The 22920-nt window shown below is 56.7% G+C and overlaps 1 protein-coding gene and 1 long non-coding RNA gene across 5 annotated transcripts in view; one reads left to right on the forward strand and one right to left on the reverse strand.

Moving 5' to 3' along the window:
* TCF3 (transcription factor 3) overlaps nucleotides 1-22535 on the forward strand; it is a 37217-nt gene extending 14682 nt beyond the window's left edge. Inside the window, exons 4-20 of one of the 4 annotated variants that reach the window (XM_077121294.1) lie at nucleotides 7075-7148; nucleotides 7394-7472; nucleotides 9818-9885; nucleotides 11105-11240; nucleotides 11594-11643; nucleotides 12847-12946; nucleotides 13023-13195; nucleotides 13285-13411; nucleotides 13968-14026; nucleotides 14127-14205; nucleotides 14834-14907; nucleotides 15161-15319; nucleotides 15405-15528; nucleotides 19300-19435; nucleotides 19568-19803; nucleotides 21873-22018; nucleotides 22118-22535. In XM_077121294.1, the coding sequence (XP_076977409.1) occupies nucleotides 7075-7148; nucleotides 7394-7472; nucleotides 9818-9885; nucleotides 11105-11240; nucleotides 11594-11643; nucleotides 12847-12946; nucleotides 13023-13195; nucleotides 13285-13411; nucleotides 13968-14026; nucleotides 14127-14205; nucleotides 14834-14907; nucleotides 15161-15319; nucleotides 15405-15528; nucleotides 19300-19435; nucleotides 19568-19803; nucleotides 21873-22015 (1817 nt within the window). In that variant the 3' untranslated portion in view covers nucleotides 22016-22018; nucleotides 22118-22535. Of the gene's footprint in view, nucleotides 1-7074; nucleotides 7149-7393; nucleotides 7473-9817; nucleotides 9886-11104; nucleotides 11241-11593; nucleotides 11644-12846; nucleotides 12947-13022; nucleotides 13196-13284; nucleotides 13412-13967; nucleotides 14027-14126; nucleotides 14206-14833; nucleotides 14908-15160; nucleotides 15320-15404; nucleotides 15529-19299; nucleotides 19436-19567; nucleotides 19804-21347; nucleotides 21572-21872; nucleotides 22019-22117 lie in introns of those variants that run through there. The other 3 variants (XM_077121295.1, XM_077121296.1, XM_077121297.1) reach the window with 3 other exon arrangements.
* LOC143650483 (uncharacterized) lies at nucleotides 5835-12066 on the reverse strand. The gene is made up of 3 exons (XR_013159575.1): nucleotides 11542-12066; nucleotides 10661-10824; nucleotides 5835-9899 (listed from the first exon to the last, which is right to left on the reverse strand). It is a non-coding gene; the product is annotated as an uncharacterized LOC143650483 (long non-coding RNA).
* Nucleotides 22536-22920: the final 385 nt, after the last annotated feature.

The following is a 22920-nucleotide window of genomic DNA, read 5'->3' on the forward strand; positions in this document are numbered from 1 at the left end:
ACTTGTAGGTCAGGCCTGCCAAAAATCAGATGTTGCTTGAACCACTGTGACATGGAAATACGGAGCTGTTTTCCTCTTGCTAAATTCGGACTGCTTTAGTCCCTCTTCACAAGTACTCGAGGAAGGTGTGTGGTTCTATGAAATGAGTAGATCTTGCTCGACTGTATTTAGACTTTTAATAGATTTAATATCAAATTAAAGACGGAGGAGTACAAGTTTCCCACAATTGTGTTTTAGGTTTCTCTTGAGTATTTTTCATGCTCTCTGTTCATACATTCATTGGGTGTCGGGTTCTGTTCTTAAGCGCATAAAAGCAGTTGGCTCTTCATTGAAGGTCAAGTCTGTCATCAAAAAATGACCTCTCTATTCTAGTAAATCTTGTCCTGTGAACTCTGATTCTGTTTTAATTGTGCGCCCCCCTCCTTTTTACCTGTATTACTTGGTACAGCTTTGTGCATCTGGTTATATTTCGTCTTCCTGAATGGCCTCTTCCAGAACAGTCTTTTGTAAATGCCGTGTTCTTAGATTTAAAGAAATTTAAATATAAGTCTGTCTTAACAGTTACATTTTCCTGTCTCTGCTTCCTGCTTGCAATTTCTTCTGCATGGCGGGTATTTTCTTGTATCTGAATGGTCTCAGCTGATTTGTGATTCTATAACGAGTGGTTATAGTCATGGCTTTAAATAATCTGCTCAAAGCTCAGTTTTGTACTTTTCAGTGTCGCAAGTGAGCTACCATCTCTCTCTTCTGCAGCAAAGTCCCCCGCCCCACTACACCTTGGTTTAAATAAACTGCCACTTTCTTAAAACATTGTTTCTCTTTGGTTAAGAATTATATGACATTTACATCTTGCTTGGAAATATGTATCACTGCTCTCTCCATGCTGCCCCTCCTTGGGAGGCTTGGAGCCAGTGCCTTATACCTGACGGCCCCTCAGTCTGCTCATTTGTAAAATGGGGACAAGAAGCTAGAGCTTCTGAAACCCTCATGCGTGGCATGAGGGCGCCTCTGCCCGGTGCCCCTGCCCCCTGCAGGCTCTGAATTGCAGCTCTTCTCCCAGTTGGTGGAGCCTTTCTCAGGGACTGTCTCTAAAATGAGGGGACGTTTGCAAAGCATGTCCCTGTCCCTGCATCTCCTTCATAAGGGACGTCCTATCTGGGAACGGAATTCTTCCATCTCACCCTTTCCCCCATCCATGCAAGCACAAACTAGATTTTTACCCCATTGTCCTCCAGTGTGGAAAGTTATGCTCTACTCTGAAATTCAGCAGACACACGAACATTTATCTTAGGCTTGTTTGCCTTTTGTGCTGAATGGTGAGCCCTTGTGGCTGTGGTCAGAATGCTTGGTTAGGTTCTGTCCTGGATTTGGTGATTTTTGTCTTTTGCTTTTCCCATTCCCTTTGGGAATGCCAGCTCTCTGATGGTGGGGGGAGGTGGGTAATTTTTCAGCTGCATCCATCATCTTCTCCCAGAGCCTTTCCTTCCATCTGCCTTTCTCTGTGCTCAGGGCCTTTTCGGAATTTGTGCTCTTTCTCGTCGATCATCGTTCTGTGCTGCCTGCCTCTCCTTTTTCCTAGCTCTCTGAAATCTCATGTTTTATTCCAAAACACCTGCATGCTGTATAATTTCCTCAAGGGCCTGTGGCAGGCAGTCCCTCCCTTAATGTTTTCTGTTCCTTGGAATGAACAGTCTCCTAGGTCCACGGGCTCCTCGGCCTCTGTTCGTGCTCCCCTCTGGGGGTGGGGCAGTGTTGTGGGGAGGACGGCCAGTGGGGCTGGACTCTCCTGCCCCTAGAACTGAAATGGAGGCTGGGGGGGGCGGTTCTTTCTGTTAGTACTTTGGTCACAGATCTGAAGTTTGCAGGAGGGAAAGGGTCAGGCAGCCTCCGCATCTTCTCTGTGAATCAGTACCCATGTACTTGCTGGACCCCACTCTGAGGACTGGCTGTGCCCACCAGGGAAGTCTCCCCTGCCTCAGGGGTGGCCACATGACAGGGGTCTTGGGATCCCCTCATCCCTCCCCCTAGCACAGAGGGGGCTGTAGGCTGCTCCGCCCCCTTCCCTCCACCTGTCTGGCACCGAGGGCGCGCTCTCCCCTTCCTGGTCGTGTTCAGAAGGCCGGGAGCCTGCCAGCCAGAGCCGGCCCCGAGCCTCGGATTCTTTCTTCTTCCTCTTTTTTTTAAAATTTAATTTATTTTTTTAATTTGTGGTTAACACATACAATACCATAAGATTTACCACTTTAGCTGCTTTTTAAGTGTGCCAATCAGTGGCATCCTCTACAGTGTTGCGTCACCATCGCCACCGCTGGGGCTAAGACTTTCCCATCAAACAGAAACTGTCCCCGCAGTAAGCCCCCTCCCCCTCCCCCGGCCCCTGGTAACCTCCACTCCATCTTCTGTCTGCACGAATGAGCTTATTCTAGATGTTTCATAGAAATGGAGTCATACATTATTTGACCTTTGGTGTCTGGTCCTTTTACTGAATATTTTCAAGGTTCTGGAAATCTTTTTTTTTTTTTGGCAGTGGTTTTCTTTATTCCTTCTTTTAAAATACAGCCATTAATAAACCTTCGTTTGGAATTCAGCACTCATCGTTCCGTTTTAAATATTCACATACTTTTTTAAAACAATTTTTCTTGTGAAGTATATACATACAGAAAAGTGATAAATTTCAAAGTACAGCTTAAAAACTGGTTGTAGAGCAAACTTCAAAGTATAGTATGGGTTGCAGTTGCACAATTTCACCTAGCTGGTCTTGTACCCTAGAAACTAAAAAGAAATATCTATATAATGAGTTGGTAGTCATAATCATTTGTTAAATTGTAACTTCTCCATTGTAACTTCTTCTCCTTTGATCCTTCTCCCAGTCTTAAGGGATATTTGGACAGTGACTCTTCTCCCTTCTTCATGTTGAGAAGGGCTGGCGACATTGTGGGGGATGGGGCTGCAACTGGCCGATGCTCTGGGAGAGACTGGTACCTCTGGGTTTCTGGGCTTATCTGGCCTAGGAACCATCTGGAGATTTAAATTGGAAACCTGTTTTTAAAAATTTAAGTTTTATAAGGAACAGACCCATATCTGCTTATAGATACAGGGAACATGTAAACAGTGAAGAAGCAAGACAGTGTAAACAGTGAATCTCAAGGGTACAGGACAGGATTTTGTTTTCTTTTTGTAACTTTCTCCGTTTAACTTTATATAAAAATAAGAAGTCACCCCTCTCCCCGCAAAGTTCACAAAATGAGAGAGTCCTCCCCAGTTCCTGGGGAGACCGCACAGCCCCACCCAGGCAAAGACCACTCCCCAAATCCACCGGGCGTCTGGCCAGTGAATGTGGGATCGGAGGTGTGTTTTCTTCCCTGCCAGGGGCTGCAGGAGTCCTACCCGGGTGGGGAAGCTGAGCTGGCCACAGCCCAGTCCTTGGAGCTTGTGGTGATAAGGGGGAAGAGGAGACTGGAGGGAAAGCTGCCGGACTCAGTGCCACTCACGGTGGCCGAGCAAACCGCAGGAAGGAAGAATTAGGAGACGGCTGGGAGAGACTAAGGGCTGCTGGAATCCTGACCACCGCCATGTGGTCCTACATCTGTTCCGGGTGTGGGCATGCTGCTGCTGGTGGGTGCTGCCGTTGTAGTGACCATTATCTCAGCCTTTACTTTTGGGGCTACACTGGGCAGTACAGCATCCCCCGGCCACATATGGCTATTCAGATCAACTAAAATTATATACATCTGGACATTCTTTTCCCCAGTCCCACGAGCCACCTTTCAGGCGATCGGTAGCCATGTGCAGCTGGTGGCTGCTGGCCTGGAACATCTTCATGATCATGGAAGGTTCTGCTAGAGCCGCAATGTCAGTAATTCATGGAGAAATGAACAAGTGAGGACAAATGTTTGTAGAAGCTGTCGTAGATGCCCTGCGGGGACAGAGTGAGGGGCCCCAGGCCGGGAGGGGACAAGCAAAAAAAAAAAAAGGGGGGGGACACTTGAGCTGAGAACCCTAAGGATGAAGACTGAATGGATCGTGGCAGAGGGTGGGGGCAAGGTCGGCCCATGTGGGGGAGGTGCGGCGGTGAGGCCCTGCTTGACCTGGGGGAGAGGGAGGGGGCTGAGGTCCGGAGAGCTTGGTCTTTACCCTCAGGGCACTGGGCATGGGAGAGGCTAAAAGAAGGAAGGAGAGCCAGGGTCTGTTCCTTAAAACCCCATCCTGCTGCCCCAGGCAGACTATCCACAGGAGACCTGGGAAGAAGCTGCTTCAGGGACCAAGGCAGAGAGCTGGTCAGATTAACATATTGGGAGACCCCTGGGTGGGCTTTGGGGAGGGAATATTGGATGGGGGTTCCTGGAATCTCTGCCTGGGCTCTGAGGGTTGTCAGGGCACTGTAGGATGGGACTACCAGGAGGAAGTCCCCAGGCTCACCTCAGCTCGGGACTGAGGGGTGGCCACCTGGCGTTGCCCCTAAATGTTTGGGATGGGGAATGGGGCTCAATCCATGCCTTGGGGCCACCTCTGGTTTTGCCTGTTTGACATCGTAAGTCCATTGCCAGTGTCCACGTCTGGTGGTGGTTGTCCCTGCCCAGGGCCCTGCTCTGGCTTCAGAACTGCCGGGCTCTGCTGCAGAGGCAGCCATAGAGGACACCTAAATGAAGAGATGGGACCAGCTGCCAATAAAATGGTTTGCAAAAAGCAGGTAGTGGGGCCGGATTTGGCCTGCAAGCCAGAGCATGCTGACCCCTACTCCAGCAAGACGGGCTCAGGACATGGCCGTGCAGTCATAGCCAGCATTTATTGAGCACCTTCTGCTTTCACATCCTGCTTCTGCTAAACGGACATCCGGCATGGGGTGAGGCCAGCCGGTGGGCTCCCTGGGGGAGGTGACCAGCAGGGCCAGGAAGCCTCAGAAGAATATTCATTGTTATTCTGAGAGCATGGCAGGAGCTGAAGCTTAGAAGAGAGGAAAGTTGTCCTGTCTGTCCCTCCTGCCCTCTGCCCTGTCCAGGTCCCTGTCCATCTCTGCCCCCCCTTTCTGGACAGGTCAGTGGAGACTTTCTTTCCTGAGTGCCCAGATCAGGGAGGGCCTCACCTCCAAACATTTAAGGAAAAAAAAATCTAGAAAAGTGCCACTCCAGCAGCAATGCCTTATTCTACTAGTACATGTTAATTAGAACACGAGCAAGGGATGCATTATGAATATTCATGGACAGGTTATTAAAATGCATAATTAATTAGTGGGGGTGGTAACTATTAATGGGAGTCGTGGGGGAGGGGCCAATCCCTATTTTTGTCATTTCTGGAAGAGGAGAGGCCAGGGGGGCAGGCAGGGGTGGGGGCTTTTCCAGAAAGGGTAGAGGACAGAGTGGTGCCCTCTGTCAGTGGCCTGTTGGAGCCCATTCAGGGAGAGGCCCTGGGTATTGGGCCCAAGAGTGCCCCCATTGCCATCTGGGTGGTTTAGGACTGTGGGTTCCAGGTTCAAGTCCTTGCTCAGATGCTCTAGCAGCATCTTGTAAAGTCCCCTCCCCTCCTGCTTCCTCAAGGGTCCTAATGCCTCCAGGGAGGACGCTGCAGGTTCCCCTCTTATGGTGGGGCTGGGGACTCACCTGGCAGAATTGGGGGGTAGGAGGCAGTGCTGCCCAGCAGGCAGGGAGGACAGTGCCGCTTCCCCCAGGACCCCAAGTGGAGCAGGTTGCCTCAAACCCTAGAGACCGAGGCAGCTCCCCAGCCCCCACCCATAATCACATTGGAAAATTTTGATTAGAAAACAAAGTCTAAATGAGACATGAATATTCATTAAGCTTGAAGATTAATATGCATACTTATGTAAATTAGACAGCAATTAACCACCAATTCTCCTGGGTGGGGGGGGTGGGGAGATGATTAACACAAAGGCGCTGAAATAGAAGGATGCAATTTGAAACAAGTTTCTGGTACAGATGTGTGGTGCAGGGCAGGAGGGCACGTGCCAGGAGCGGCAGGCCCTATGAGCTGGTGGGGGTATGTCCCCCACTTCCCTGCATCTTGCCCGTCCATCTGTGGTGTGGGGTTGAGGCAGGGGTGGCCCCCACTCACTGCCACTGAATTGTGAGGCCACGTCCTACCCCCCTCAGGACCTCTGGACTTGGAGGTGGGTGTGGACACCCCCAGGCCTGCCAGGTGGGGTTTGTGTGTAACCCCATTTGTAGAGGGGGTTACTGAGGCTGTGGCCACACAGCCATGCTAGGGGTCTAGGGGCCACCATCCTTGACCAGGGGTACCTGAGCCTGGTCGAGACCAGTGGGTGGAAGCGGATCCCCCCGCCCGAGAGGGATCCAAGGATGCAGGCCATGCCCCTCCCCCTGCTGAGGGCGGTGGCTCCCACCCAGACCCTGAGGTGCTGGAGTCCAGGGCTGAGCCGGTTAGAGTGTGCAGAAAGATAAGGAGCTCCACGGGCTCCCCGCCCCACAGGACCAAGGTTCTCGTCCTCACTGGTTAACTCTTGCTGCACCGTGGGCCTCTGAGCCTCCCAGAAGGGCGACAGGAGGGCCGGGCCAGCCTCTTCCCTACCGGTGCCTCAGTTTCCTCCATCTAACTAAGGAGGTGACAATCTCCCCCTTCCTTGCCTTGTGCCAGGCTGCTGCTCTAAATCCAACAAGGAGCTATCCCTGCCTCCTTAACTGGCAATTGATGATGGAGGGTGGCCTTCTCTCCTGAGATGCCACCTCACTGGTCATCACCCTTCATGATGTCCACATGAGCCTTTCTCATAGGGTCAGAAGAGACTGAGCACAGGGCTGGCCAGAGGGAGGGACCTGGGATGGAGGGAGGCAGGAAGGGAGGAAGGACTTTGCCCAGAGTGGGCAGGGTGGCTGGGGCTTAGGTGGATAGGTAGGAGTTTGCCATCAGAGAGTTTTGTGCTGAGGATCCAGAGGTTTACCAAATCAAGGCGTGTCTGGGGTATTTACCATTAACTGTGGCATCAATTTGGGTGGGACTGGGGCTGGGTCAGGAGAGGCTCCAAAAGCCTGCCAGGCAGCTTGCCGATTCTACCCTGAGCAACAGGGACCAGTGGCTCTCTCTAACTCTTCTTCTCACCCCTAGGTCTTGAGGAACGGCCTGGCTCGGGCTCATGGGGTGCCAGCGACCAGAACAGTTCCTCCTTTGACCCCAGCCGGGTGAGAGGGCCCCTGCGAGGCCCTGGGTGCCAGGTCTCCCTTCCCCCAGGGCAGGGTTGAGGGTGCATGGAAAGGCTCAGCGTGCTCCAACGTGCTCCCTATAGGGCCTTGAACTCGGAGTCCTGGGTTCGGCACTTAATTGCACACCTGCCTCCCTGAGCCTCTGTTTTCCCAGTTGAAGATGGGGGTGGAGCCTGGCCCTCCAGCCCCCTGTCTATCTCATGCCCACCCTCTTCTTTCCATAGACCTATGGTGAAGGTGCCCACTTCAGCGAGTCTCACGCCAACCTCTCTTCATCCACATTCCTGGGTCCTGGGCTCGGAGGTGAGTGTCCAGCACAGGGCAGCACCTGGATTCACACACTGACACACACGTAATGCTACATGTACTCACACATGCACATACACATGGACACACGTGTACCGTGGATGCCCAGCACTTCCGGAACCTTCATCAGGGAGCCTTAGTGGTGAGGCCTTTGCCTGTTCTTGGAACACATGCAGGTGGACACATCCTGGGCCGTATTGGCCTGGTTCGGGTCCCCTGTGGACTCTGGGCTGAGGCTGTCATCTCATGAGCCTCAGTTCCCTACCTGGGGGTGGGGGATGCTCATGGTACCCTCGGAGGAGGCAGCAAGGGCTCACTTAGCTCATTCACGCCCAGCCACACACAGCGGTGCCTAGTCAGTGCTTATTGTTGTTACCGTCCCAGCCTCCCTGGCCTGCAGGCTCATCCCTCTGCCTGCCAGCAAATGAGGCTCTGCCAAAAGTATTGACCTGGTCCGGGACTTCAGCCTACAGGGACCGTGAGATTCTGGCCTCACAAAAACCGTGTGTGTATCCCCGTGGAGCCCTGGCCCCTCCCCTGCTCCATGATGGGGTCACTGGGATGGTCAGTCTCCCCCTGAAAGGGCCTGGGTACTTGCTACCCAGGAGCCGCTCCCTCTTCCTTGAAGCCTCTGCTCCCTTGCCATAAGATGGGGGGTTATTATCTTCCCCTCGGGTCCTGAGATGGCCTCTTTCCATGTCCCTGAAATCTTGGCCATTTAACTGGCTGTGTTTTCCCTTAGCGATTACTTAAGTCATGGCCCTTGAATGGCCCAAGGCAAGAGCCCACAGGTGGGATGTGTTCTGGGTTCTGGTACTCTGCACAGGACCTGAGCTTTGTGAGTCAGCACACTGGCCAGGAGGGAAACTGAGGCCCAGAGGGCTTTGCAGAGCCCCAGCCTGGTTGTACTCCACTGGCAAGGTCTCCCTTGTGCCACTCAAGACTAGGCACACAGCAGGAGCTCTCAGTATGTGCTCGTGGCCCGAAGGACGGGGTGAATAGTGGGGCAGGGGACACATTTGACTCTTGCTGGTCGCCAGCAGGAGCTGTAACCTTGATGACCTCTATGCCTGCAGCTACTAGGTTCCTCTCCACGGTTCCTTCCTCCCACCCCTTCCTGCCTCTGGCCTGCCCCTAAGCGGGCAGGGCTGATGGGGTAGTTCCCACGGGCTGGCCTGACCAGCAGTGCCCAGAGCCAGCTGGTCCCTGCCTGGGCGGGGCCGTGGTTGTCATGGGGCTTGTGGGCCTTGCATGGAGAGATGGGGGCCCCTCGCTTCCTGGTGCCTGGGCCTGTCACAGAGAGTTGAGCTCACATGCCTCCACTCCTGCCTAAGCCCCCTCTCAGAGCCTCCGCTTCTCTCTGAGGAGCCCCCAGTCCCAGAAACCTCTGCCTCTCCTTGCTCTCCTTGCTCCCCTTGTCCATCCACTATGTGGCACCTGTTGTTTTCAGGACCTAAACCATGGCACTGATGGGCATAGCCCCATTTTGCTGATGGGGAGACCTAGGTTCTGGAAGGTGAAGCCATTGGCCTGGGCCCACTGCGGAGCCCTTGCTGAACTACCTCCACTTCTTCCTTGCCTGGGCCCACAGTTGGTGTTGGGGCTAAATTCCCTCTGGCCTTTTGGCCCAGCCCCCACCTCAGGTCACCACAATGACAAAACAGGAGGGAGAAAACGCCAGACCTAGTGGCATTTGCACCAGGCTAGTGGAAAGCTTTTCTTTTTCTTTTTTTGCCCTTTTAAAATAAATGGAGACTTTCTCCTTAATGTAAGAATGCTCAGGATAGTTGGCCCGTGAAACCAGAGGTGCCTGCTTCAGGCGAGGCCTGATCCAAGCATCCGTGCAGTGGGCTTTGCAGCCCCCTGGGAGGGAGCCCCTTCTCGTTGGGCCATCTGAAACTGTCTCCAGGGTAGAACTGTGCATTGGCCATGCGCTCGATGACAAGTAGACACAGGCTGGGAGGTCGGGCTGCCCAGAGCCCCGCAGCCAGCAACCCCTGAGCCTGTCACCTATGGGATCCTGGGATCAGCACCTCGTGACTTAGAGCTGAGGAAACAGACTCAGGATGAGCTGGGGCCATCCAACTTCCAGGGGGTATGATTGGGGCAAGATGTTAGGGTGTTAGGATTTGCTGAATGCCCTGTGATGAGGGTAGAGGGCTCCCCCAGATTCAGGGGGCATGGCTGGGGCCCCCTGCTTGTCCCCAGGCAGGGGCAGTGAAGATGTGGCTCTGCTTGGCACCCACCACAGCTCTCTCCATGTGCGTCTATTGAGCACCTGCTGTAAGCTCATGGAGCTTGCTGAATTCCAACTCTGGGTGAACTCCTTCCCCCACCTCCAGGCAAGGGCAGCGAGCGGGCCGCGTATGCCACCTTCGGGAGAGATGCGGGCGTCGGCAGCTTGAATCAGGTGAGAGTCCGCATCTGTGGGTGGACAGGCTCAGTCTGCCAAGAGCTGGGAACCCTGTGACTGGTGGTGAAAACACCCCGTTTTCAAGACTGCAGGGCAGTGGGGTACAGGCCCGAAGAGACATCGCAGGGCTGCTGCTATCTGCATGCCGTCCCACCCCCCCCTTCCCTTCCTCCTCCCATTTTCACCCCCCAGTATGTATTTTAATTTTAAATAAATTTGTCTTTAGTCTGCGGAAGCTGCTTTGGCTGGACCAATTGCCATTCACTCTAACAGCAGCTAAAGGGGCTGGGCCCCAGTCCTGGCCGGGTTACTGAGTACAGGCATGGGGTCAGGGGAGACAAGCTAGGCTGAGAGAGGCCACTGCCCCACAGCACCTTGGACTGCAGTCCAGCCTGAGGAACCTCTTTGCACAGCTGGAGGAGCTTAGAGAGTTTCTCACCCGTTCCAAGTAGCAGAGGAGAAACTGAGGCAGCCCTGAGGCCTTGCCCTTCCTAGGCTAGCCCCGTTGTCCAGCCTTGGCACTGCCTCTGCCCACCTGGCTGGCCCTCATCACAAGCCAGAGTTTCACCCAGAGTGGTCCCCACTGTAGCCTTAAGGCGTGGTCTGGTCTCCTCTCCCTGCACCCAAGGGGGCCTTCCTAGGTGGCCCCGCCCTGTGCACACTGTGCCTCAGCCAGGGTAACAGCAGTGCTGCTGTTGAGCACCAGCTGAATACAAGAACGTGTCCCAGCCATTCCCCACCATGCCCCTGAGCCTTGGGGGAGGTACTACACCTGCTGACAGGGCATCCGAGGCACAGAACCCCCCGTGGGCTGTGGGGCTGGCCGTGATCCGTCTCCATGCCCCTGCGGGTTCATGGGCTCATCCACCCCAGGAGGGTTGGGAAGGTGAAGCTCTGGTGGCACAGATGAGACCGTGGAGGAGCACCAGGCGGGACCTGTCCCCCAGAGAAGGAAGGAAGCCCTGGTCAAAGCGCTGGGTGCAAAATTGAACTCTTTAGCTGAAAACAAACACCCCAAACCCAGAGACCGCCCGGTTTCATTTCATGAGCATGAGCCATACAGCTCTGCTCCCAAGAGTCCCTGGAGCTCAGCCGCTGCTGGGGCTTGTTGGCCGCTGGTTCTCAGGTCCCGGGCAGATTGGGAAGGGGTGCTGTGGCCAGGGGGCCCAGGAGCGGGAGGCCAGCTCAGCCGCTCATGGCCTGTGTTCCCCCCCAGGCTGGCTTCCTGCCAGGCGAGCTGGCCCTCAGCAGCCCGGGGCCGCTGTCCCCCTCGAGTGTCAAGGGCAGCGCCCAGTACTACCCCTCCTACCCCAGCAACCCTCGGCGGAGACCTGCAGATGGCGGAGGCCTCGGTGAGTAGGGAAGGGAGGGGCCGGCTGCAGAGCCAGCTTTCTGTGGGCTCCCAGGACCACACACCCCTCAGGCTGTGGAGAGAGCGGTCCTGGGGGCGGGGGGTGGGGTTCCAGGACCCATACACCGTAAGGGCCCCCACACCACTCATACGCCTCGCCGTCCGCGCCAGGCCTTTGGACCCCTTTGATGGACCAGAGTCTAAATAATTCTGCCTGGAGGGGAAACTTGGGTGTCTCTGCTGAGTTCTCAGGACATCCCCACCCTGGGGAGTGACAGGCGGGTCCCCAGTAGGGTCCATACCATTTTCTGGTCAGGCTGGACAGGCGTTGCTCACCCCTCTTTCTCTCAACAGACACGCAGCCCAAGAAAGTCCGGAAGGTTCCTCCAGGTCTCCCGTCCTCGGTGAGTTATGGTTTGGGTGGGGGGTGCACAGAGTGCCACTGTTGCACACATGTAGACGCTGGGAACGCAGATAGATCCACAGGACCCCCACACGTGGGCAGGCACTTCGTGCACGCCAACCCAGAATTCCCACGGGCTCAGCCGGTCTTGTTCCTGAGGCCTGAGCTCTGATCAGAGACTGTCCAAGGGGCAGTCAGGGAAGTTCTTCTTTACTTCCAGCCACAATCCTTTTTCTACTTTAGGAAAGGCAAAAATAGGTCCCTTTATGCAGCAGCAGGCAGGGAGGTCCCCCTGGCCAGACCCTACCCGTCTGTGCATCAAGCCCCCTGTACCCAGCACTGCCTGGCAGTTAGTGGGGTGCCAGGCCTGGCAGATGGTGCCAGCCCATCCCCAGCTCGGCGCGGTCCCCGCCACCACCCTCTCTGCCTGACTCCCCTCGCTGGCCTCCAGGAGCCCTTGGGCCCATAGATGACCACGCCCCAGAGTCAGGACAAAGGTCCAGAGAAGCTGAGCCTGTCACCTGGGGCCCTCAGCCAGGAGGTGCAGAATTGGGCTCAGGCCAATGAGGATGCAACTTGTGACATTCTGGACTCTGCTCCCTGCCTCCCCAGGTGACGGGGTCCTCCTCTGACCCCTGCCCTGATTTCTTAGAGCCTCAGAGCCAAGAGTCCACCTAGACTTAGCTCCTCTTACCCAGCCCTCAGACTTCTACTACTGTATCAGACTCCCTGATACTGCAGGGACAGACATTACCAATCAATACCAGCACTTTCCTGCTCCAAGTTCCAGGTGAGGCCAGCTGATCAGTGTTAGTGCCAACACACTTCTGGGGCAGCCGTGGCCAAACATTAATTCCAAGTCCTGTTTCTGAGGCCTCTGGGTCTTGTGTGGTCAGAGCTGGAACTGAGAGAGCTTCTGGCCCTAGGGGAACCTAGAGGGGAGCAAGGGGGAAGAGGGGCCAGGGGCATTGGAGCTGGGGTTTTGATGGAGCAATGCTGAATAAAGGAAAAGGAATTCTAAGCTGAGGGCCCCTTGTACAAAGGCCTGAGGCTTAAGGGGCTGGAACTTTAGGGGGCTGGGTTACGGAGGGAGCCGTGGAGTAGCAGCAGGGGGCGGCTAAGGGACTACACTTCGGCCAAAGCTGAACTTGGGAGGTGGGGTTTGCAGGGAAGGGGTTGACTGGCCCTCACATGGCCCCTGCAGGTGTACCCGTCCAGCTCAGGTGATGACTATGGCAGGGACGCTGCCTACCCATCTGCCAAGACCCCCAGCAGCGCCTATCCCACCCCCTTCTACATGGCAGGTGTGTAGGGGGCTCGCCTGGTGGGGGCGGGGCCCAGGTCCTACCCTGCCTGTCTCACTGATCCCCCTCTTTGCAGATGGCAGTCTACACCCCTCCACCGAGCTGTGGAGCCCCCCAGGTCAGGCGGGCTTCGGGCCCATGCTGGGTGGGGGCTCATCCCCCCTGCCCCTCCCACCAAGCGGCAGTGGCTCCGTGGGCAGCAGTGGAAGTGGCAACACGCTTGGCGCCCTGCACCAGCATGAGCGTGTGGTAAGGGCGGGGCCTGGGGGGTGAGCAGTCGTGCCCAGTCTTGCTCTCCCGCCCCCACACTCCCCTGACTCTAGTGTCCCCACCCACAGGGCTACCAGCTGCATGGGGCCGAAGTGAATGGCGGGCTCCCAGCTGTGTCCACCTTCTCCTCGGGGGCCACGTATGGCAGCGTCTCCAGCCACACGCCCCCCGTCAGCGGGGCCGACAGCCTCATGGGTATGTCTGGCCCCATCTACATTGCTTCCTGGACATAGGGAGGCTGGGCAGGGGCTGGGCATGGGAAGCATGGTGGGCACAGGAGGATCTGCCCCAGGCCCCAGGGGCTGGGGGGTGGTTACTGTGAAGCCCTGTCTACTGGGTTTGCCCTGTTACTTGCATTCGAGCTCCCCAAGCTCTGTTTCAAGGATGGTCAGTGACAGTCCATTGAGGAGTGGGCTTTACTCTTTCCCCTTTATGGAGGGGGAAACTGAGGCTCAGAGAAGGGAATTGCTTACCTGGCGTCCTGTGGCCTCCCTGCCCTGAGCCACACCTTCACCCCCCATGGAGGCAGGTGCCTAGACATCAGGCAGGATTTGCCACGAGGCAGGAACTGGAGAGAATGGAGAGGCTGGACCTCCTGGTGGGCTCCTGGGCTCCTGTAGGGCTGCTCAGTGGGGGAGGGAGCTCCCTGTCAGCTGGGATATCCCAGCCAGGCCCAGGGCTTGGGGCGTTAAGCACTGGGGGGAGGCAGGGTTGCAGCCCCAAGGTTGGGCCTCACTCTCTCCCCCCACAGGCTCCCGTGGGACCACAGCCTGCAGCTCCGGGGACGCCCTTGGGAAGGCACTGGCCTCGGTGAGGTGGGGAGCTGGGGCTGCGGGTCAGGGCTCCCCCTGTACTACCTTGAGGCTGCCCCTGATCCCTTGGTGGCCCCTTATCTGTCTACCCATTGCAGATCTACTCGCCGGATCACTCCAGCAATAACTTTTCTTCCAGCCCCTCAACCCCCGTGGGCTCTCCGCAGGGCTTGGCAGGTCCGTGAGGGGACTGGGGCCCTGCAGCCTGGGCAGGCGGGAGGGCTCAGGCCGCCCCTCTGGGTCTGGCTCTATCCGCAGGTCCCCTGGGCATCCGGGAAGGCTCCCCAGAGGAGATGTCCCTAAACTAGTCCACAAGAACCACGGCCCCTGCCCAGGCAGTGAGGGGCCATTGGGAGCATGCATGAGGTGCCCCTCTGTATGACAGATAGGCACAAGCTGTATCCTCTGTGCTTGACTCTGTCGGGGGGGGTGGGTCAGATAGGGACACCCCCTGTGATGGGATTGAGCTGGCGGTTTCTGGAAGGCCTGGGTGGGTTGGGGTCCTCACTTTTGCCCGGCGGGAAGCCTCAGACACTGCTCCTGGGCCTGTCTGGTCGTCGTCCCCTGCCCCCCGGAGCTAAGCACTTCCCAGTGGGGACCCTAGCAGAGTAGAGCACAGCCTGCCTTCAGGCCCAGAGACATGAACTTGCCCAATGGGTCCCCTGCCTAGTGAGAGGTAGGATTTGTTCCAGGGGCCGAACCCTCAGGGAACCCCCACCCACAGCCCTTCAGGAATTCATTCTTCCTTCTCGTGAGCATGGCCGGGCCCTGCCCTAAGCCCCCCTCACGTGCATCCCCCCTCCAGGGACGTCACAGTGGCCCCGAGCAGGAGCCCCTGGTGCCTTATCGCCCAGCTACGATGGGGGTCTCCATGGCCTGGTGAGCATCTGGTCCCTCCCTCCCTGCGCCTTGTTGGGTGGGCGGCCCTGGGGGAAGGGCAGAGGTGAGATCATGCCACGTCCACTAGAAGCGCGTTGGGCCTCCAGTGGGCACAGAGGCTCTCAGCAGCAGGGTCTCAGTTACCTTGTCGAGACCCTGAGCAGGGGAATGCCGCCCCATCCTGGGAGGATCCCTACCATGCACCAAGGTGGGGGTCCCGAGGCCCCTTACTGCCCACCCCGTTACCCCCCAGAACAAGATGGAGGACCGCCTGGACGAGGCCATCCATGTGCTGCGCAGCCACGCCGTGGGCTCTGCGGGCGATTTGCATGGGATGCTGCCTGGCCACACGGTGCTGGCCTCTGGCTTCGCCGGCCCCGTCCTGCCGCTGGGCGGGCGGCACTCCAGCCTGGTGAGCACTGGGTGTGGGGGCAGTATACAGTGGCCCGGCGCGAGGGGCCAGCCTGGGCCTGACCTGTCTCTTGCCTTGTGTGCAGGTCGGAGGTGGTCACTCAGAAGACGCTCTTGCGGGCAGTGCTGGTCTCCTGCACAACCACGTGGCCCTCCCGAGCCAGCCCAGCGCCCTCCCTGACCTCCCACGGCCACCGGAAGCCTACAGCGGTGAGGCCCTCAGTGGGGGTGGGTGGAGGCCTCTGGGAGGGGAGCCCCAGGGAATGTGGCTGTGCTTAACTGCTCAAGGGGTGTCGATCAGTCGATCGATCCCAGGGGCATTCAAGCAGTAGGGGCTATAGCCCCTCTTTCAGGTCTGATGGTGCACTTGATACCTGATGAACTCGATAAGGGGAGGTGGGAGTGGGGATGGGGCTGGGCCATGTGGTGTTGGGAGGTAACATCTGAGCAGAGCCTGGGAAGAGGCAATGGCAGGAAGATGCCTAGGGCAAGGGGGAAGGGAGTTCCCAGGCCAGGGGGGTGGGAGTTCCAGGCAATAGGCACAGCTTGTGAAAAGGCCCTGAGGCAGGGCCAGGCCTGGCGTGTTGGGGCTGGAGTAGAGGGAGTGAGGGGGAGGGGCTCAGAGTGCTGGGTCCTGGAGAACCCAGGGAGCACACGGACTTTGACCCCAAGGGAGGTGAGGGCCCTGGAAGATTGTGGTCAAAGGAGGGATGACCTGGTGCTCACAGGCGCCCCCTGGCTATAGCTGGGGAATAGACGGGTGAGGGCGGGAGCAGGGGTCCAGGAGAAGGGGATGGCCTGATCCAAGCTGGTGCTGGTGGAGCTGGACCAGCAGGAGGGAGAAGTGGTCAGCTTCCAGTATGTTCCAAGGCTGCCATGATTTGCAGATGTAGCATGGCATGGGGCAGGTGAATGGCAGTGCTGTCCCCATGTACCCCAGTAGGAAAGGGGGCAGAGGAAGGATTTTGGAGGCAGGAGCAGGACGTGGCCTTGGGATTGTCACGTTGGGCTGGGTATGAGGGAGAGTGGCGCAGCCTCAGCTGGCTGTGGAGGCCAGGAACTGGAGCGGGGAGGCCGACAGGTCCCTGCTACAGCCTTGGAGGCGACAGTGTGTTTGAACGGGGTGATGGGGGACAGAGAGCGTGAGGTCCCTAGTAGGCTGGGACGGCGTCCTCTGGGTTTATCCATGCAGGGCAGGGCCCCCTAAGGGTAGTTCATGCCGGGCCTGTGCAGGTGGGGCCCAGGGCTGGGGTCTGCCCAGCAGCATAAAGAAGGGTGACATGGCATGCACACATGGGTGACATGCTGAGGCCCCCAGGAGCTACCTCCATCCCCTAGCATGGTTTTGAGAGGCCCCTTTCTGTTTCTCAGTCCACCCTGGAGTAGTCATGCCCCTCGGGGACACTGGGCAATGTCTGAGGACATGTGTAGCTATCACAGCCTGATGGGCGGCAGCCCAGGATACTCCCACCCCCTCTGCCTGTGGGCCCTGCCTTCCCTGGCAGGTCCTCAGCCTGAGCCCCAGGTGGCATCTGCAGTCCTGGGCAGCCCTGATCGTGCCTGGACCCTGGCTGTGCTTGTTGCTGTCACACCCACCTAGTACCAGCTCGGCCTGTCTGTGGCCGTTGTCAGGATTCAGGCCCTTGGTTCACCAGTCTGGGTATGACCGGGTGGCCCGTGCTGGCCTCACTTGCAGTCTTTAACTTCTTTTTTTTATTTTATGGTTTTTAAACAATTACTTTTAGTTGCGGCAACAAAAATGTCCCAAAAACCCTTTTAGCCATTTTACGTGGACAGGTTTTGGGCACTCAGTTCATTGACAGCCTGGAGCTTCCACCGCTATCTCTCTCCAGATAGTTTTCATCATCCTGAACCCTCTCACACCCTGGTGACTGCCCTTCTGCTTTCTGTCTCTGAATTTGCTTTTTCCAACTGTTTTATATAAGTCATACAATGTCTGTCCCTCATGTCTGGCTCCTTCCACCAGCATGACGTCTTCACGGTGCGTCTGTTGCTTGGCTCAGACCTGCCTTTTTATGGCTGAGTAATATTCCACTGTCTGGGGAGCACATCTGGGGTGGCTTCCACCTTTTGGCAACTGTGACTCACACTGCCATAATCATGGTGCCCAAGTACCTGTCCATGTCCCTGCCTCTGGTTCTTTGGGTATAGGCTGGGCCATGTGTTTAACTTTCTGAGGAGCCGCCAAGCTGTTTTCTATAACAGCTCTCCCTTTTACATTCCCGCCAACAGGGCACGAGTTTCCTCTTTTTCTGCATCCTCACCAGCAGGCATTTTCCACATTTTTATGACAGCCGTCCTCGTGGGTTTGGTAGGGTTGTCTCATAGTTCTAACTCGCATTTCCCTGATGGTAGCAGTGCTGAGCATCTCTTCATGTGCTTATTGGCCATTTGACTCTCTAGTTTAGAAAAATGTCTATTCAAATTCTGGGTGTTTCTAAATGGGTTATCTTTTTGTTGTTGAGTTGTAAGAATTCTTTCCGCTATACTGTTTCCAAATATCTCCCATTCTGTGGTTGTCCTTTTACTTTCTTGCTAATATTCTTTGTATCAAAGTTTTTTGTTTTGATGAAGTTCGTTATCTATTTTTCTTTTGTTTCTTATATTCACACTGTTGATCCATTTTGCGTTAGTTCTTCTATATAAGAGATCTTATATAGAATTAAGAGATCTAAGAGGCAGGCATCCTCATACATCCTTTTGCATGTGGATTCCCAGTTGTCCCAGCCCCATTTGTTGAAGAGACAGTTCTCTCTGAATCATCACGCTGTGATGAACAAAAGGTGGAGTTCATTGAATGGACTTGGCTTCCTTGTAGAAAATCAGCTAGCCACAGGTGTGTGTGGTTTATCCCTGGACCCTCAGTTCTGTTCCATTTCTCTACGTCTCTCCTTAGGCCAGGACTGCGCCATTTTGAACACAGGAAGTGTGAGTCCTCCAACTCTGTTCTTTTTCGAGATTGTTTTGGCTATTTGGGGTCCTTTGCCATCATATATGAATTTGAGGATGAGCTTTTCCATTTCTGCAAAAAACATTGCTTGAATTTTGGTAGGAATTGCATTGAATTTGCAGATCACTTTTGGCAGAGTAGAATTTCCTTATATTTCTGGCCACGTGAATTCCCTTTTGTCGGTGAAAATGTCCATTCAGGTTGTCTGCCTAGTTCCCTATTTGCCTGTTTGTTCTGTTTTTATTGATTTGTTGGAGTTCTTTATATATTATGGACACTAACCTATATTGGTTATATATGTTTAGCAAGTCTCCTTTCCCAGACTGTAGTTGTTCTTTTTTTATGATTGTGGGAACAAATAAATGACATGAAGATGGCTGTTTTAATCAGTTCTGAGTGTACAATTCAGTGGCTTTACTTTTACAGTGTTGCGCTACCATCACTGCCATCCATTTCTAAAACATTTTTCATTGTCCCAAACAGATACTCTGTACTGATTAAGCAATAACTCCCCATTCCTCGCTCCCTCTGACCCCTAGTAATTTCTTATCAACTTTCTGTCATTGAATTTCTTTATTCTGTCTTTTTCACGTAAGTGGATTCGTAAGATGCTTGTCTCTTTGGGTCTGGCTTCCTCGCTGAGTGTATCATTTTCGAGATTCTTCGGTTCATTCGCTTCTACAGCTGAGTGGCATTCCATCCCACAGACAGGCTCTTTGATGATTAGAAATCCTCTGTTTTGATTTAATCATGTGGACCTATTTTTGTTTCTTTGGAGAACAGTGCCTTTCCTATTTTAAGTGTTTTCACTTCCTTCTAACGGTCTGAAAGCTTCCCCCTGGAGGCTTGGGTCCTTGGTCGGCCCGAATCGCTGGCTGCCAGGGCTGGGGCGAGGGAGCCAGTCCCAGCATCTTTTCCTTTTGCCAAATGGATCCCCGGTTGCCAGGAGCGCTGGCGGCCCCCGTGGGGGTTCGCAGGCCCATCGGGCCCTGATGCCAGGCCTGTTGCAGGACTCGGGCGGGCGGGCGCTGCCTCGGGCGCCAGCGAGATCAAGCGGGAGGAGAAGGAGGACGAGGAGAACACGGCGGCGGCCGACACCTCCGAGGAGGACAAGAAGGAGTCGCAGCCTTCCCGCACCCGGACCAGGTGCCAACCCCCTCGGCCCCGCCCCGCCGCCCAGGCACGCTCGCACACGCACGCACGCACGCACATGCCCCGGGGAGGCCGTCGGCGGCCCCTGCCTCACTGTCTCCCTCTGGCCCCCCGGCCCCCCCGTAGCGCAGACGAGGACGAGGACGGCCTTCTCCCCCCAGAGCAGAAGGCCGAGCGGGAGAAGGAGCGCCGGGTGGCCAATAACGCCCGGGAGCGGCTGCGGGTCCGGGACATCAATGAGGCCTTTAAGGAGCTGGGGCGCATGTGCCAGCTGCACCTGCACAGCGAGAAGCCCCAGACCAAACTGCTCATCCTGCACCAGGCCGTGGCGGTCATCCTCAACCTGGAGCAGCAAGTGCGAGGTCAGTGGGCGCGGCCCCTGCCGCCCCCGCCGTCCCCGCCGCCCCCTGTCCCCTCCCACCCTGCCACCCCTGCCTTGCTGACCCGCCGCAGTTTTCCCCTGAAAAGAGGCGCCCTGGGCTTGCCCAAGACCTCAGCTCTGCAGCAGCCCTTAGCCCTTCCTCTGAGACCCCAGGGAGCTTACCCCCTCCCCCACCCACTGCCCTCAACTGTCCAAGGCTACCTGGGGCAACTGGGCCAGGCTGTCTGCAGGGGGGTGGGTGTCCCCCATTTCCCAGGGCTGGGTGAGGGGTGAGGGTAAAAGGAACAGAGGGCTGTCCCCCCCCCCCATACCCAGTTGTGACTTGGCTCCTCCCTGCTCCCCCTCTGCTGGCAGCTGCTTCCTTAACTCCTTCCTTTCCTGTGCGGCCGTTAACCCTTTCTCTCCTGCAGCGCTGTTGCTTGGACCGAGCCTGGAGGCTCCGGCGTCGCCGTAGGGGTGTGTCCAGCGCATGCCCCCCTGCCCCCTGCCACGCGCGTCCACCTCTCTGCTCTCTGGCTCTCGCGCTTTTCTCCCCCTACCCCAGACTCTCCATTTCCTCTGCTTCCCAGTCGGCCCCTCCTACCTCGCACTTGCTGCCCAAGAGTGGATCGCCCAGGCCACGACCGGGCTCCTTGGCTCCTCTCCTCCCCCAAAGCCCCCATTCGGGACTTGAGGGAAGAAAAGAGAGCTGGGGGACGCACCCGGCTGTGTCCTTGCCACGTGCTCAGTTTGGTCTGCGTGCTTGTCCTGGGCTCCGGGGGCCAGTGCCACCCGGTGGGATCAGCTCAGAGTTGGGGTGGGAGTGGGGGGAGCAAGGGCAGCAGAGCACAGGACAGGGCACCAAGGAGGGCCCCGTCACCATGGTGCAGCCAGGCAGAATGGGCACATGTGCCCAGAGCCCTGGGCCCAGCTGACAGCAGCAGGCTGCAGTGTGGATGCTACAGCCTGGAGGGGTCTGAGCTCCGTGCCCGGTGCTGGCTGGGCACTCAGGGTGGGTGTTGGGGGGCACCGCTAGGGCTGCTCACGGTGGCACTGACACCCAAGCCCTGCTGGGGGGTGGGGGGAGGCCTAGTCCAGGGCAGCCAAGGAGTAAAGTGGGAGGACTCACGGGGGCTGCTGGGGCTGGGAGTGTCTCAAGGGCCCTGACCCTGTGAGGCTGAACCCCAGTCCCAGGGTGCCGGGCCGCTTACCTGCTGAACCTGCGGCTTTTCAACCGGCGGTGTCGTCATTCGCTGAGGATGGAGGAAGGGTTGGGGTTGGGCGGACAAGGCCTCGGAGCTGTCCCCTCCTTCCTGGCCCCGGGCTGGGGAACATGCAGTGCACGAGTTGCCCAGGAGGATGGTGGCCACAGGCCCCATGAGGGGAAGGCAGAACCTGGGCGCACTCCCCGGGGCCACGCCTTGTACACGCCCATCAGCACACGCCCCACGCTGGCGCACACACCCCAGTCTAGGTCCCCATGCCCACCCCACCCTGCCTACCCCAACCCCCCCCTAACGGGGCCTGGCGCTGTGCACCCCGCAGCACGGAGGAGGTGCTGTCCCTGGAAGAGAAGGACCTGAGGGACCGGGAGAGGCGCATGGCGAATAACGCCCGGGAGCGGGTGCGCGTGCGGGACATTAACGAGGCCTTCCGGGAGCTGGGGCGCATGTGCCAGCTGCACCTCAAGTCGGACAAGGCGCAGACCAAGCTGCTCATCCTGCAGCAGGCGGTGCAGGTTATCCTGGGCCTGGAGCAGCAGGTGCGAGGTAGGCTCCCAGGCCAGACGTCTCAGCGTGCTGTTGGGCTGCCCAGCTCCAGCGCTTACACGGGGGTTTCTCTGTCCCCGTCTCTGGCTGGCTGCATTCAGACCCTGTGATGTCCCTTGGACGCTTGGTCTCTTCTTCCTAACGTGCCCCCCCCAAAGCCCCCACAGCCCAGTAACACCCCAACATCTCAGGGAAGAAGGCGGCGGGCAAGAATTGGAGGAGGCAGCACGTACAGGGCAGGGGCCCAAGATCCCCGGCCACCCGTGGGGACCCTCTCCCACAGTGCTCCTCCTACCCCCAGAACGCAACCTGAACCCCAAAGCGGCCTGCTTGAAACGCCGAGAAGAGGAGAAGGTGTCGGGTGTGGTTGGAGACCCGCAGATGGCACTCTCAGCCGCCCACCCGGGCCTGGGTGACGCCCACAACCCTGCCGGGCACATGTGAGAGGTACGTCACCCAGGACAAGTGCCCCAAGGTCTGCCCTGGTCCCGCGCTCAGGTCTGACATGGTGGGCTCCTCAATGCCACCCCCTCCCTCCCTCCCCAGGTCTCAGCTCACGCCACACCCTGGGACTCGCAATGGATCCTGAACACGCATCTCAGGCCCCCAGGCCAGGCCAAAAGGAGCATTTTTTTTTTTTAGGCCAACAAGAAAATACACACTTTGTCTCAAAAGAAAAAAAAATGCCTTAAGTATAAAATGAGGATGACTGCGAACATATCACTCGAGGGAGACGCTGTGCAAACGCGGCCTGCCTGCTCTGCGGAAGCCGCCAGCAAATTGTGCCTACGCTCAATATTTTTTTTAAGGAAAATAAAAACATTAGTTATGAGATTTTTTTTTTTAATGTAGAAGAAAATTAGCAAGGGTGATGCCTTTGGTCTCTTTTTTTTTTTCAAGCTTTTTTTGCATATATTTTGTAAGCAACAGATTTTTTTGTATAAAAGTCTCGTGTCTCTTGCAATTTCTGCTGCTGTTTCTAGAGCTGAGCGTTGCGTTTCGTGATGAACCAGATAATTAAACGTTCAACTTGTGTTCAAAAGATGGAAACCTGAGACCCCCCCCACGTCCCATCACACCCCCTGGAAGCGGCTGGACACAGGAAGGACCAGGCTGGGGATTCGTCTCACGTTTCTGCATTGTTGGGGGGCCCTTGCCCTGGGTGGACGGGCCTCCCCACTCTGCCCACAGGCCCCACCGCACCTCTGGCCTCTCACCACCGACCGGAAGAAGCTACACAAGGCCGTGGAGATCCCCACCTGCCGGCCTCCTCACATGGTGTGCTGCATCCGAGGCCTCACCCCACAAGCTGCTCTTGGAGCCCACGGGCCTCTCTGGAATTGGGGCTT

This window comes from Tamandua tetradactyla, chromosome 11 (genome assembly GCF_023851605.1).
Source record: "Tamandua tetradactyla isolate mTamTet1 chromosome 11, mTamTet1.pri, whole genome shotgun sequence".
Taxonomy (NCBI): Eukaryota; Metazoa; Chordata; class Mammalia; order Pilosa; family Myrmecophagidae; genus Tamandua; species Tamandua tetradactyla.